Here is a 17,090-nt window from a genome sequence, read left to right on the forward strand (position 1 = left end):
TTATGTCAAGGACAAGGTAAATCTGAAAACCAGAAATGGAATTAAATTTCCCTTTTTTCTTACGATAATGCCGTTTAATTTTTTAAAAATGTTATTTAGTAGTCAAGTCATACAAAGAATAATATCAGCTCGCTTCACTCTGATGTAATTTATCTTCATACATTACGTTTTATACTGTAGCATTTAATCTGGGATATAAAAAGTCATGTAACGCTAAACACATAACAAACCAATTTACTCTGACATAATTTATTTTATACATTACATTTAATGCTTGAGCATTTCATCTATGAAATTCAAAAAGGACCAGTTAGTAAGTGTTATCTGTAAGTGGAAAACCGGTCACATCTCTAGCACTACGTTAACCTTCGCCTAAACGACCGCGTAACATCTCCAATTATCACGTATATTATACACTGAGAACACGATTTAATATTTTATATACAACCTTTCGAGTAAAATATTTAAAAATATTATTCGGTGAGAATTGGCAGTTAAATCGCGATGATCTAATACCGACATTCTGGCTTCGCTAATTTTCTTTGGACACTGTTTATGAAAATAATGACCACAGTCAGGAGAGCGTTGACCAAGTACAAAGCTTCACTTGTCTAACAAAATGTTTTGTGTTAAGTTTTAACTAATAAAACATGTGTTTGGTTCAATATGTAGCTAAAGTAATTCATTATCTGTTAAATGGCCACCAGGTCCATGGCTTATATTTTTCTTTAATCATTTCATGTGTTGCTTAAAGGGATAATAACTCTTCGTATGAAATCTGTATTTCACAATAAAAACATTGTGAATGACTCATAAAAATATAAAATATTCTGTTTTCCCACAAAAACGGCTGTTATAGCTATTATTCTGATATCTGAGCTTGTCTTTAGACCACGTGACCTCCATTGATGACTATACTCTGTTAAAATCTCTTAAGAGATTTTAACAAAAAAACAAACTTTTTAGAAAAAAACCAGGGACTAAATTTGAATGTAAAAATGGATTCATTAACCATTGGTAAGTATGGGAAAATTGTTGTTTACTCCAGGAAAATTCATTTTTTGGCCGAAACGAAGAGTTATTATCACTTTAATGTCTTCGACAAGTCAGGTCGCCTAAACGACATCTTCATTTATCATTCATATTATAAATTGAGTACACGATTTAATATTTTATATGCAACCTTTTGAGTAAAATATTTAAAAATATCATTCGGCGAGAGTTGGCAGTGATATCTCATCTAATACCGACATTCTGACTTTGCTAATTTTTTTTGGACACTGTTTATGAAAATAATGACCGCAGTCAGGAGAGCGTTGACCAAGTACAAAGCCGCCATGGTTAAAAACGCTGACTTGTACGACCCGCTTATATCGTAAATAAAACCTAAAAGAAAGACAAAGTTTATACTGTAGAATGACTCTTTATATCAATGCATTCCTTTGGTAGATGCACAATATTCATTCTTCTGCGTGTCAAACAGAGGCAGACAAAAACAACCCTTTTTTTAAATAATAAATTATTTTTTCTTGTGTCACTTTTATATGTTTGCATCCTTCTTGGTAATAAAAATGATTTAGATTTTCTGAGTGATTTTAAGTTATTTATTTCTCATGTGCATGTACATGTATTGTCCTCGAAAGAGTTATAACATCCATTTTCTTCTTAATATCAGTTATTGTGCTTACTAAGCATATAAGAAGATTTTAAAGAGGGTACCTGCCAGGAAAGGTCCTACAGCGGCCCCCAGTCCCATGCCAGATCGTAGTAGAACAAACAGCGCTGGGACGTCCTGACCACTGAGTACCTCACCACATGAGGCGTACCAAGCTGCTATGATAGGACCCTGGCCCAGACCCAAAACTGGGGAAAATAAAGCAATAGAATATATAGATTTAATGAGGAGAGGACGGTAAGTTCTTTTTTTTTTTAATTAATTCATACTTATAATAACTTTAATATTACTTAATTATCCCCAGATTTACTCACTAGGTGTAAGATGGCAAGAAGTGACAATTTATACGAAGCACGCATCGTGAATCAAAGTTATCTGGAAATATTCCATTGGTAACATATTTTGACTGATTTAATGATGCCAATTTGGAATTTAGACTGTGCTTTCAACTTTGAGAGAGTATCATACCCTGCAATGTTACTGAAATTAAAAGAATGATGAAAATAAAACCCATACCAGTACTGTATATGAACATCCCCGTCAGTGTTGTCAAATATGAGGCAAGTACGTTATTGACCATGAGTAAACCAGCACAAATCACGTACACATGGAGAATGTACCCTTTCAGGTGGTCGCCCATCAGAGACACCAGGAGACGACTCAAAAATCCCGCCACGCCGTCCGCGGTCAAACAGTGAGCGCCATCTGCAGGTGTGTATCCTAAACTTTCGACTTGCTTTACCTGATATAAGTGGAATTGTTAGAGTGCTAATGAATGAAGCGTATCCGGAAAGATGACTTTGAAATTGGACATTTCGAAGATGGATTATGGTAGAACATAGATTACATATAAATGCTAAACGTACGATACTAATGCCAAAGTCATATTTACATTACTAATCAATGGTACACTCGGCTGATTTTTTAAAAATTAGGTATTTTGTTAAACTAAGTATTTTGACTACACTCCCCTTAACGATTCCTTACCAGAATTGCATAGGATATCGTTTGACATATACCCTTGCTGAGGTAGACGACAAACCACGTCGCCATGACAACGACGCGAACCTGCTTACTCCATCTTATTTCAATAGATGGCGACGCCTTCTGCTTTGGGAAAAGGGGAGATTCTGATTGTATTGCTGATTGTAACACGTCCTTGGTTGGTTTCTGTAACGTGTGGATTGATATGATGGTCCAAAAAGCGTAAAAAGATGCTAAAACGAGATACCCATACCTCCACCCGATTGTTTGATGGAGCCACTGTATTAAGTTTCCAAAAATGACGGTGCCTTAAACGAAAGAAAATAAATATATAGAATAACTTGAACTTGGTCAGGTGAAGGAGGCCATGCAATACCATCTCAAAATGAAATAATTTAGTCTATTCGAGTACGTCTGAATGTCTGTGTGTGAATGTTTCTGTCTGTTCGTCTGTTTGATTGTATGGATATACACGGACAGCATGCATATGTGCACATATGCACATATGCATGCATATGTGCATGTGCAATTATGTGAATTGTTGTATGGTTTTTTAGTTAATGTGTCTTTAAGGCACATTCCTTTTCATTTTAAACTTGTAATAGCTATATGTTGTCCGTTCTGTGAGTATTTTATTACATGTATATATATACATACCTAAAGGCATTGTAACCATGGACCAGCTGGTGCTCATCACGTGATATCTGTGTTCCCATGGAAACCAGTCAGCTACGATAAAGAATAAAGGCGAAACAAGAATGTTCATCCCGAGGCCGTACAAGACTCCATAGGAAAATATCAGGTACAGCGCACTGGGGGCAAGTGAAGAGAGACCGAGTCCTAATACCACCAGCAGCGTCCCCGTGAACGCTGCAATCCTGTAGCCACAGTGATCTGATGTGACTTTGCCAATGAAGCTGGCGGTACTGCAGCATAGGAAGAACACTGATTGGATAACACCTTGAAAATAGAATACATGTACATAGTTTGAATATGCTTTAAGAACAACAAAAAGTTCCAGATGTTTTAATACAAATCAACGTGTGTCATAAATGTGAGGCAAAAATATTTTGATTTGTAATAGGTAAATGGTATTCTCTGTACAGAATAAAAAACAGTTATACAACTGTACGTACACTGATCACAACTTCTTAATTAACTTAAAGTTGAGAACCATAGGGGTGTAAAGTTTATTAAAATTAGTCACAAATCAAGACGACATAATTTCGGCCTTAATATAAGTCGGTAACCATGTGCCACTATCATTTGAAGAGCACAGCATAAATTCTGAGGCACCTACATTCATCACAACATTATCAGTATAAACACGTACTGCCTACTATACGAAGATGACTTAGTAATTTTATCCAAATCAGCAGAAGGATTACAAACAGGACTTGACAACCTGGATAGATATTGTAAAAAGTGGAAACTTACAGTTAACTCAAAGAAAACTAAAATTATGGTATTTAACAAGTCTGGCAAAACCCCCAAAATCAATTTTAATATAAATAGTGAAATCTTAGAAGTCACCAATGAATACACATACTTAGGAATCAAACTGAAGTCAAGTAGATCATTCAAAAGTGCACTCAATGACCTTAAAGGCAAAGCAATGAAAGTCAACTTCATGATTAAACAAACATTATCTTCCACAGCAAAAAGTCTTATTCACCTTAAACTGAAACTGTTTGATACATTAATCAAACCCATCCTTCTATATGGCTGTGAAATTTGGGGACCTACTCTCATTGCTAAAAACCTTAACTCTATCAAATCTATGAACACATTCCCTTTTTGAACATGTACACAACAAATTCTGCAAATCACTACTGGGAATTCAACATAACAGCAGTAACATTATAGCAGCCAAAGCGGAACTTGGCAGACTTCCACTTACATAAAGTGTACTTAAACAAACAGCAACATACCTAAAACGATTTACAGAGGTCCCAGATAGACAACTTTTAAAATAGATATATCTGAGTGAAACCCTAGAGGTAAAATCAAAGGGAAACTGGAGACAGAATATGGACACAATCTACCAAACTTTTTTCCGCCCAAACAGGCACAGCCTCCAGATAGATAAAAATGAAATGAGCAAAGCTTTCGGCGACCACTACAAAATACTATTTTCTAAGGAACTAGAAAGAGAAAATGGACTACTAAGAACATATAAACTATACAAATCAACTTATGAAGATGAAGAATATTTAAATGCTCCCCTAACAAAACAGGAACTCCAGAACCTAGCAAAATTTAGAACCGGTGCCCATGACCTAGAAATACAGAGAGGCAGATTTCAAAAACCCACCCCTCTACCGCCTGAAAAGAGAATATGTAGAGTTTGCAGACAAGGAGTACAGAATGAAATACACTTCCTGTTGTTATGTCCCCAATACCAAAACCAAAGAAAAAATCTAAACCAACAATTAGCCCAAAACACAAACCACACTGAACAAGTCAATTAAATCACTAATGCAAAACAGAAATCATGACACAATACAAAATCTAGCTAGATACATAACAATATGTAACCAAGAAAGATCCGGTATTCTCTACCAGCCACCACCTACTAAATGAAAGAAATATATATGATATTTTAAGGTCAGTTATAATGTGAAAATACAGAATGTATCAAGTTGTATAATTTGCACCTCTGTTAATGGATGTATAACACCACTTACTAGTACACTTAAGTATACACACTAAGTATTAATATATGGTACCTATGTAATTGTTTGGTCATAGCCTTTGTAAATTGTGCTAGAACTAATAAAGATTATTATAAAAGAGGGGATGATATAACCCTGTAGGTGTATTTGTATTCATGTCTTCCTAACGTAGAGAGAAGCTAAGCAAACGACGTTCAATTCTTCACTGAAAATCATTTTCACCAGTAATATCTTTTTCTGTTCACTTTCAACATCTGAAAATTAATCTACTAAAATCATTTAAATGAAACTTCAGTGGCTGCAAATATTTTAAACGGCTTACCTAGGGTGGCCTGGGACGAGGATCCCAGCACCGCGTCTCTGCTGAATGTCGTCACAAACACACCCCAACTCATTTTAATGCCGTTGAAGGCAAGAAACAGGATAGATGTAAGCAAGACAATTAGCCAGCCGTAATACATCTTCAACTACTGGAGCGATTACTTCATTAGTGTGCTAAAATCGGTTAGGCAGGTCGTGCAGCCGTGTGTTTGCTGTATAAACCAATGACTTTAGTTGCAAATATTGCACAGTGAGGGGCGCATGTCTGCGCATGTGTCACACTGTCAGTCTGCATCTGTCCTGCCAACATAGGGTTGCATTTCAAGTTACTTCTGTGGATTTTTAGCAAACATTTTTGACCACAATATGCTACTAAACTAACATATTTATTCCTTTACTATAAAAGAACATAGCGGTATGTCATTCCATCATATAAACGGGGTTAAAGTTTGAAACCAGGCATCATATACCTAAAAATCAATATGTATATAAATCTGTATATAAATATATACAGTGTTGTGTTGCCTGTTATTACAATTCTGTGCACCAAAATAATAAAAAGTAAACAGTATAGATATTCCACATTCCTTTCCATTGCCGCCAAGTGAGTTACCAATTTAACATGGGGCACGCACCACCTTGTACCAAATAATTTCCTATTGATGTTTCCAAGGATCATGAACCACACATGTTATGTCAAGGACAAGTAAATCTGAAAACCAGAAATGGGATTCAATTTTCTTTTTTTTTTTTTTTTTTGTACGATAATGCCGTTTAATTTTTTAAAATGTTATTTAGTAGTCAAGTGATACTAAGAATGATATCAGCTCGCTTCACTCTGATGTAATGTATCTTCTCACATTACGTTTTATACTGTTGCATTTAATCTGGGATATAAAAAGTCAAGTTGCGCTAAACACGATAACAGACCAATTTACTCTGACATAATTTATTATATACATTACGTTTAATGCTTGAGCATGTCATATAGGATATTAAAAAAAAACGGTCTGACATCTGAAAAACAGCTGAAAACCGGTCACAACTCTGGCACTACGTTGACCTTCACTTGTTTAACAAAATGTTTTATGTTAATATTTAACTAACATAACATGCGTTCATTTGGTTCAATATGTAGTTACAGTAATTTATTATCTGTTAAATGGCCACCAAGCCCAAAGCTTTTTTTTTATATCTGTTCTTGTGTTGTTCAAGTCTTCAACAGAGCAAGTCGGGTCGCCTAAACGACCACGTAACATCTCCAATTATCACGTATATTATACACTGAGTACACGATTAAATATTTTATATACAACCCTTTGTGTAAAATATTTAAAAATATTATTCGGTGAGAATTGGCAGTGAAATCGCGATGATCTAATACCGACATTCTGACTTCGCTAATTTTCTTTGGACACTGTTTATGAAAATAATGACCGCAGTCAGGAGAGCGTTGACCAAGTACAGAGCCGCCATGGTTAAAAACGCTGACTTGTATGACCCGCTTATATCGTAAATAACACCTGAAACAAATACAAAGTTTATACCGTAGAATGTCTCTTTATATTAACGCCTTTCTGTAGTAGAGTCATTATTCATTATTCATTCTTATAATTATGTGTCAAACAGATATTCTAATAATAGCTTAAATGTCACTTTTTATGTTTGCATTCCTTTCTGTTAAAAATAATTTGATTTTAATTTCCTGAGCGCATCGTCTTTTATCACTATCATGTTAATAAAATGATAAATTTTATTTCAATTTATCATATTTTATATTGAAAAAGACTTATAACAATCATTCTCTGCTAAATATCCATAATTGCGCATATTAAACATATACAGGGCCATTCAGAATAGATGGTCCGAGTACTAACTGATCCGCCGACTAAATATGGCGAACCCCACTTCAAAAGTGATGCGGCTTATTCCATGATGGTCTCCCCGCCTCCCCGCTGCTGGGGTCAAGCAATTAAACCTCGGAGCCAAGAATTAATTCGTTTAATGGCGCGTGCGGATGAGGGGAAAACATCAAGAATCATGGGTATCGCTTCTGAAGTGGGATCGGTGGATCAGTTAGTACTCGGATTATCTATTCTGAATGGCCCCTTAAAAAATTTTAAAGACAGTACCTGCCAGGAAAGGTCCTACAGCGGCCCCCAGTCCCATGCCAGACCTCAGTAGAACAAACAGCGCTGGGACGTCCTGACCACTGAGTACCTCACCACATGAGGCGTACCAAGCTGCTATGATAGGACCCTGGCCCAGACCCAAAACTGGGGAAAATAAAGCAATAGAATATATAGATTTAATGAGGAGAGGACGGTAAGTTCTTTTTTTTTTTAATTAATTCATACTTATAATAACTTTAATATTACTTAATTATCCCCAGATTTACTCACTAGGTGTAAGATGGCAAGAAGTGACAATTTATACGAAGCACGCATCGTGAATCAAAGTTATCTGGAAATATTCCATTGGTAACATATTTTGACTGATTTAATGATGCCAATTTGGAATTTAGACTGTGCTTTCAACTTTGAGAGAGTATCATATCCTGCAATGTTACTGAAATTAAAAGAATGATGAAAATAAAACCCATACCAGTACTGTATATGAACATCCCTGTCAGTGTTGTCAAATATGAGGCAAGTACGTTATTGACCATGAGTAAACCAGCACAGATCACGTACACATAGAGAATGTACCCCTTCAGGTGGTCGCCCATCAGAGACACCAGGAGACGACTCAAAAATCCCGCCACGCCGTCCGCTGTCAAACAGTGAGCGCCATCTGCAGGTGTGTATCCTAAACTTTCGACTTGCTTCACCTGATATAAGTGGAATTGTTAGAGTGTCAATGAATGAAGCGTATCTGGAAAGATGACTTTGCGATTGGACATTTCGACGATGGTTGAACGGATTAAGGGAGAACAAAATGTAAATGCTGAACGTATGATACTAATGCCAAAGTCATATTTACATTACTAATCAGTGGTACACTCGGCTTAATTTTTTAAAATTAGGTATTTTGCTAAAACTAAGTATTTTGACTATACTACCCTTAACGCTTCCTTACCAGAATTGCATAGGATATCGTTTGACATATACCCTTGCTGAGGTAGACGACAAACCACGTCGCCATGACAACGACGCGAACCTGCTTACTCCATCTTATTTCAATAGATGGCGACACCTTCTGCTTTGGGAAAAGGGGAGATTCTGATTGTATTGCTGATTGTAACACGTCCTTGGTTGGTTTCTGTAACGTGTGGATTGATATGATGGTCCAAAAAGCGTAAAAAGACGCTAAAACGAGATACCCATACCTCCACCCGATTGTTTGATGGAGCCACTGTATTAAGTTTCCAAAAATGACGGTGCCTTAAACGAAAGAAAATAAATATATAGAATAACTTGAAATTGGTCAGGTGATGGAGGCCATGCAGTACCATCTCAAAATGAAATAATTTAGTCTATCCGAGTACGTCTGAATGTCTGTGTGTGAATGTTTCTGTCTGTTAGTCTGTTTGATTGTATGGATATACACGGACTGCATGCATATGTGCATGTGTAGTTATGTGAATTGTTGTATGATTTTTTAGTTAATGTGTCTTTAAGGCACATTCCTTTTCATTTTAAACTTGCAATAGCTTTATGTTGTCCGTTCTGTGAGTATTTTATTACATGTAGATATATATACACACCTAAAGGCATTGTAACCATGGACCAGCTGGTGCTCATCACGTGATATCTGTGTTCCCATGGAAACCAGTCAGCTACGATAAAGAATAAAGGCGAAACAAGGATGTTCATCCCGAGGCCGTACAAGACTCCATAGGAAAATATCAGGTACAGCGCACTGGGGGCAAGTGAAGAGAGACTGAGTCCTAATACCACCAGCAGCGTCCCCGTGAACGCTGCAATCCTGTAGCCACAGTGATCTGATGTGACTTTGCCAATGAAGCTGGTGGTACTGCAGCATAGGAAGAACACTGATTGGATAACACCTTGAAAATAAAATACATGTACATAGTTTAAATATGCTTTAAGAACAACAAAAAGTTCCAGATGTTTTAATACAAATCAACGTGTGTCATAAATGTGAGGCAAAAATATATTTGATTTGTAATAGGTAAATGGTATTCTCTATACAGAATAAAAAAACAGTTATACAACTGTACGTACACTGGTCACAACTTCTTAATTAACTTAAAGTTGAGAACAATAGGGGTGTTAAGTTTATTAAAATTAGTCACAAATCAAGAAGACATAATTTCGGCCTTAATATAAGTCGGTAGCCATGTGCCACTATCATTTGAAGAGCACAGCATAAATTCTGAGGCACCTACATTCATCACAACATTATCAGTATAAACACGTACTGCCTACTATACGCAGATGACTTAGTAATTTTATCCAAATCAGCAGAAGGATTACAAACAGGACTTGACAACCTGGATAGATATTGTAAAAAGTGGAAACTAACAGTTAACTCAAAGAAAACTAAAATTATTGTATTTAACAAGTCTGGCAAAACCCCCAAAATCAACTTCAATTTAAATAGTGAGATCTTAGAAGTCACTAATGAATACACATACTTAGGAATCAAACTGAAGTCAAGTGGATCATTCAAAAGTGCACTCAATGACCTTAAAGGCAAAGCAATGAAGCAATGAAAGCTAACTTTAAACAAACATTATCCTCCACAGCAAAAAGACTTGTTCACCTTAGACTGAAACTGTTCGATACAATAATCAAACCCATCCTTCTATATGGCTGTGAAATTTGGGGATCTACTCTCATTGCTAAAAAACCCTAACTCTATCAAATCTATGAACACATTCCCTTTTGAACATGTCCACGACAAATTCTGCAAATCACTACTGGGAATTCAACATAACAGCAGTAACATAGCAGCCAAAGCAGAACTTGGCAGATTTCCACTTACACAAAGTGTACTTAAACAAACAGCAGCATACCTAAAACGATTTACAGAGGTCCCAGATAGACAACTTTTAAAAAGGTATATCTAAGTGAAACCCTAGAAATAAAATCAAAGGGAAACTGGAGACAGAATATGGACACAATCTACCAAACTTTTTCCCCCAAACAGGCACAGTCTCCAGATAGATAAAAATGAAATGAGCAAAGCTTTCGGCGACCACTACAAAATACTATTTTTTAAGGAACTAGAAAGAGAAAATGGACTACTAAGAACATGTAACCTATACAAATCAACTTATGAAGCTGAAGAATATTTAAATGCCCCCCTAACAAAACAGGAACTCCAGAACCAGCAAAATTTAGAACCGGTGCCCATGACCTAGAAATACAGAGAGACAGATTTCAAAAACCCACGCCTCTACCGCCTGAAAAGAGAATATGTAGAGTTTGCAGACAAGGAGTAGAGAATGAAATACACTTCCTATTGTTATGTCCCCAATACCAAAACCAAAGAAAAATCTAAACCAACAATTAGCCCAAAACACAAACCATACTGAACAATCCAAATCACTAATGCAAAACAGAAATCATGACACAATACAAAATCTAGCTAGATACATAACAATATGTAACCAAGAAAGATCCGGTATTCTCTACCAGCCACCACCTACTAAATGAGAGAAATATATATGATATTTTAAGGTCAGTTATAATGTGAAAATACAAAATGTATCAAGTTGTATAATTTGCACCTCTGATAATGGATGTATTACAGCACTTACTAGTACACTTAAGTATACACACTAAGTATTAATATATGGTACCTATGTAATTGTTTGGTCATAGCCTTTGTAAATTGTGCTAGAATAATAAAGATTATTATAAACGAGGGAATGATATAACCCTGTAGGTGTATTTGTATTTATGTCTTCCTAACGTAGAGAGAAGCTATGCAAACGACGTTCAATTCTTCACTGAAAATCATTTTCACCAGCAATTTCTTTTTCTGTTCACTTTCAAGATCTGAAAATTAATCTACTAAAATCATTTAAATGAAACTTCAGTGGCTGCAAATATTTTAAACGGCTTACCTAGGGTGGCCTGGGACGAGGATCCCAGCACCTCGTCTTTGCTGAATGTCGTCACAAACACACCCCAACTCCTTTTAATGCCGTTGAAGGCAAGAAACAGGATAGATGTAAGCAGGACAATTAGCCAGCCGTAATACATCTTCAACTACTGGAGCGATTACTTCATTAGTGTGCTAAAATCGGTTAGGCAGGTCGTGCAGCCGTGTGTTTGCTGTATAAACCAATGACTTTAGTTGCAAATATTGCACAGTGAGGGGCGCATGTCTGCGCATGTGTCACACTGTCAGTGGGTCGCGCGGTCTGCATCTGTCCTGTCAACATAGGGTTGCATTTCGAGTTACCTCTGTGGATTTTTAACAAACATTTTTGACCACAATATGCTACTAAACTAACATATTTATTCCTTTACTATAAAAGAACATAGCGGTATGTCATTCCATCACATAAATGGGGTTCAAGTTTGAAACCAGGCATCATATACCTAAAAATCAATATGTATATAAATCTGTATATAAATATATACAGTGTTGTGTTGCCTGTAATTACAATTCTTTGCACCATAATAATAAAAAATAAACAGTATAGATATTCCACCTTCCTTTCCATTGCCGCCAAGTGAGTTACCAATTTAACATGAGACAAGCACCACCCTGTACCAAATAATTTCTTTTGATGTTCCCAAGGTTCACGTACCACACAAGTTATGTCAAGGACAAGGTAAATCTGAAAACCAGAAATGGGATTAAATTTTCTTTTTTTTCGTACAATAATGCCGTTTAATATTTTAAAATATTATTTAATAGTGAAGTCATACTAAGAATGATATCAACTCGCTTCACTCTGATATAATGTATCTTCATACATATGTATCTTCATACATAACGTTTTATACTGTAGCATTTAATCTGGGATATAAAAAGTCAAGTTACGCTAAACACGATAACAGACCAATTTACTCTGACATAATTTATTTTATACATTACGTTTAATGCTTGAGCATGTCATATAGGATATTTAAAAAAAAACGGTCTGGCATCTAAAAAACGACTGAAAACCGGTCACATCTCTGGCACTACGTTGACCTTCACTTGTTTAACAAAATGTTTTATGTTTATATTTAACTAACATAACATGCGTTCATTTGGTTCAATATGTAGTTACAGTAATTTATTATCTGTCAAATGGCCACCAAGCCCAAAGCTTATTTTTGTATCTGTTCTTGTGTTGTTCAAGTCTTCAACAGAGCAAGTCGGGTCGCCTAAACGACCGCGTAAAATCTCCAATTATCATGTATATTATACACTGAGTACACGATTTAATATTTTATATAAAACCTTTTGTGTAAAATATTTAAAAATATTATTCGGTGAGAATTGGCAGTGAAATCGCGATGATCTAATACCGACATTCTGACTTCGCTAATTTTCTTTGGACACTGTTTATGAAAATAATGACCGCAGTCAGGAGAGCGTTGACCAAGTACAAAGCCGCCATGGTTAAAAACGCTGACTTGTATGATCCGCTTATATCGTAAATAACACCTGAAACAAATACAAAGTTTATACCGTAGAATGTCTCTTTATCTTAACGCCTTTCTTTAGTAGATTCATTATTCATTATTTATTCTTATGTGTGTCAAACAGATATTCTAATAATAACTTATATTTTCTTGTGTCACTTTTATGTTAGCATTCCTTTCTGTTAAAAATAATTTGATTTTAATTTCCTGAGCGCATCGTCTTTTATCACTATCATGTTAATAAAATGATAAATTTTATTTTAATTTATCATATCTTATATTGAAAAAGACTTATAACAATCATTCGCTACTAAATATCAATTATTGTGCATACTAAACATATACGGGGCCTTTCAGAATAGATTAATCGAGTATAAACTGATCCGCCGACTAAATATGGCGGACCCCACTTCAAAAGTGACGCCGTTTATTCCATGATAGTCTCCCCGCCTCCCCGCTGCTGGGGTCAAGCAACTAAACCTCGGAGCCAAGATTTAATCCGTTTAATGGCGCGTGTGGAGGCGGGGAGACCATCAAGAATCATGGGCATCGCTTTTGAAGTGGGGTCGGCCATAGTAAGTACCCGGACCATCTATTCTAAATGGACCCTAAGAACATTTTAAGACAGTACCTGCCAGGAAAGGTCCTACAGCGGCCCCCAGTCCCATACCAGACCTCAGTAGGACAAACAGTTTTGGGACGTCCTGACCACTGAGTACCTCACCACATGAGGCGTACCAAGCTGCTATGATAGGACCCTGGCCCAGACCCAAAACTGGGGAAAATAAAGCAATAGAATATATAGAAACTTTAATGAGGAGAGGACGGTAAGTTTTTTTTTTTCTTCGAAATTAATTCATACTGATAACAACTATTGTTTAACTTGATTACCACCAGATTTACTCAATAGGTGTAAGAGGGCTACGTGACAATTTATACAAAGGATGCATCGTGAATCAAAATTATCTGGAAATATTTCTTTGGTCACATATTTTGACTGATTTAATTATGTCAATTTGGGATTTCGATCATGTTTTCAACGACTGAGAGGGTAACACACCCAGCAATGTTACTGAAGTTAAGCAATTCGAGTAAATGATATACTTACAAGTACTGTATATGAACATTCCCGTCAGTGTTGTCAAATATGAGGCGAGTACGTTATTGATCATCAGTAAACTAGCACAGATCACGTAGATGTGGAGAATGTATCCCTTCAGGTGGTCGCCCATCAGAGACACGAGCAGACGACTTAAAAATCCCGCCACGCCGTCCGCTGTCAAGCAGTGAGCGCCATCTGCAGGTGTGTATCCGAAACTTTCGACTTGCTTTACCTGGTATAAGTGGAATTGTTAGAGTGTCAATGAATGGAGCGTATCCAGAAAGATGACTTTGCGGTTGGACATTTCGAAGATGGTTTAACGGATTATGGTAAGACATAGATTACCGGATTATGGTAACACATAGATTACATATAAATGCTAAACGTACGATACTAATGCCAATGTCATATTCACATTGCTAATCAGTGGTACACTCGGTTTAATTTTTTAAAATTAGGTATTTTGTTAAAACTAAGTATTTCATCTATACTTCCCCTTAACGCTTCCTTACCAAAATTGCATAGGATATCGTTTGACATATACCCTTGCTGAGGTAGACGACAAACCACGTCACCATGACAACGACGCGAACCTGCTTACTCCATCTTATTTCAATAGATGGCGACACTTTCTGCTTTGGGAAAAGGGGAGATTCTGATTGTATTGCTGATTGTAACACGTCCCTAGTTGGTTTCTGTAACGTGTGGATTGATATGAAGGCCCAAAAAGCGTAAAAGGACGCTAAAACGAGATACCCGTATCTCCACCCGATTGTTTGATGGAGCCACTGTATTAAGTTTCCAAAAATGACAGTGCCTAAAACAAAAGAAAATAAATATATAGAACGACTGGAACTTGGTCCGGTGATGGGGGCCATGCAATACCATCTCAAAATGAAATGATTTAGTCTATCCGAGTACGTCTGAATGTCTGTGTGTGCATGTTTCTGTCTGTTCGTCTGTTTGATTGTATGGATGTACACGGACTGCATGCATATGTGCATGTGTAGTTATGTGAATTGTTGTATGATTTTTTAGTTAATGTGTCTTTAAGGCACATTCCTTTTCATTTTGAACTTGCAATAGCTTTATGTTGTCCGTTCTGTGAGTATTTTATTACATGTAGATATATACACACCTAAAGGCATTGTAACCATGGACCAGCTGGTGCTCATCACGTGATATCTGTGTTCCCATGGGAACCAGTCAGCTACGATAAAGAATAAAGGCGAAACAAGGATGTTCATCCCGAGGCCGTACAAGACTCCATAGGAAAATATCAGGTACAGCGCACTGGGGGCAAGTGAAGAGAGACTGAGTCCTAATACCACCAGCAGCGTCCCCGTGAACGCTGCAATCCTGTAGCCACAGTGATCTGATGTGACTTTGCCAATGAAGCTGGTGGTACTGCAGCATAGGAAGAACACTGATTGGATAACACCTTGAAAACAAAATTAATAGTTTAAATATACTTATAGACAAGATAAGACAATAGTATAGGATATTACATACAAAATAACGCACGTTATTAAAGTGAAACAAAAATATGTTCAGTATGTTATAAGTTACTTTTATGAAAGCGCAGTGCACGGAAATCACTTCACAGAAGACAATTTCAGCTTCGCACTTTTCATGCCACACTTTCAGTGTGATTACACAATGAATTCCTTCATGTTGATTTTAGTGAAAAAGCTGTAGCAGGAATATAGTCCTTTAAGAAAGGTAGTCCCTTTTCCATTACTTTCTACAGGTGAAATTCGCCCCATTTACTGACCCCAATACTGCACTAATCACTAGAGACTCCAGACTCCCATTCCATTTGGAGAACCTCCGCCCCCCCCCCCCCAATGCTACATGTACCCCAACTGGTGGCCACTGCGTTAATATAAAAGGGTGTTTTAACAATGATGACCATAAGCCTGACCGCAGGCAAATATAATTTTAATAAGTGGTAATTCATGACGATTGTCATGTTAATAATTTATTATGATTTATTTGACACTTAATATGAGAAGAAAGCGTCAAAGAAGAATATTTAATACGGACGCAGTGGTGAAATGTGAACTAGCCAAACCTGTGTGATATTTGTCACCACTTTATTAGGTATTGAACAGCGTCCCTGGGGTGGATTAAAACAAACTGGGCATTTGGCATCAAGATACTCTCTCTTTCTCTCTGTGTGTGTGTGTGTGTGTGTGCGTGTGCTTTGTTTCATCATAAATTTTCCGATATAGTATGCACGTCCCTGGTTAAAATAGTCAGGTGTATTTGTATCAATGTCCATCTAACGTAAAGAGAAGGTGTGCAAACGACGTTCAATTCTTCACTGAAAATCATTTTCACCAGCAATTTCTTTTTCTGTTCACTTTCAAGATCTAAAAATTAAGCGACTAAAATAATTTAAATGAAGCCTCAGTGGCTGCAAATATTTTAAACGGCTTACCTAGGGTGGCCTGGGACGAGGATCCCAGCACCGCGTCTCTGCTGAACGTCGTCACAAACACACCCCAACTCATTTTAATGCCGTTGAAGGTAAGGCACAGGATAGATGTAAGCAGGACAATTAGCCAGCCGTAATACATCTTCAACTACTGGAGCGATTACTTCATTAGTATGCTAAAATCGGTTAGGCAGGTCGTGCAGCCGTGTAATTGCAGTAGAAACCAATGACTGGAGTTGCAAATATTACTAAGCACGTGTCACACTGTCAGTCAGTCGCGCGGTCTGCGTTTGTCCTGCCAGCATGGGGTTACATTTCAAGTTAGTTGGTGCGTAGT

General features: G+C 36.8%; 2 protein-coding genes across 2 annotated transcripts; both read right to left on the reverse strand.

The window, feature by feature from the left end:
* Positions 1-229: 229 nt before the first annotated feature.
* LOC106179808 (monocarboxylate transporter 13-like) lies at positions 230-5,889 on the reverse strand. The gene is made up of 7 exons (XM_087009052.1): positions 5,657-5,889; positions 3,317-3,619; positions 2,663-2,967; positions 2,192-2,417; positions 1,720-1,863; positions 1,089-1,386; positions 230-747 (listed from the first exon to the last, which is right to left on the reverse strand). The coding sequence occupies exons 1-6, from the start codon at positions 5,793-5,795 to the stop codon at positions 1,241-1,243; spliced, it is 1,263 nt and encodes a 420-aa protein (XP_086865178.1). The 5' UTR covers positions 5,796-5,889; the 3' UTR covers positions 230-747; positions 1,089-1,240.
* A 699-nt stretch (positions 5,890-6,588) lies between these two features.
* Positions 6,589-17,060, reverse strand: LOC106179802 (monocarboxylate transporter 13). Its single transcript, XM_013563569.3, has 6 exons — positions 16,757-17,060; positions 15,452-15,754; positions 14,826-15,130; positions 8,260-8,485; positions 7,788-7,931; positions 6,589-7,178 (listed from the first exon to the last, which is right to left on the reverse strand). The coding sequence occupies exons 1-6, from the start codon at positions 16,893-16,895 to the stop codon at positions 7,033-7,035; spliced, it is 1,263 nt and encodes a 420-aa protein (XP_013419023.3). The 5' UTR covers positions 16,896-17,060; the 3' UTR covers positions 6,589-7,032.
* Between the last annotated feature and the right edge of the window lie 30 nt (positions 17,061-17,090).

Source organism: Lingula anatina, chromosome 3, assembly GCF_051362555.1.
Source record: "Lingula anatina isolate TDL-2025a chromosome 3, LinAna3.0, whole genome shotgun sequence".
NCBI lineage: Eukaryota > Metazoa > Brachiopoda > Lingulata > Lingulida > Lingulidae > Lingula > Lingula anatina.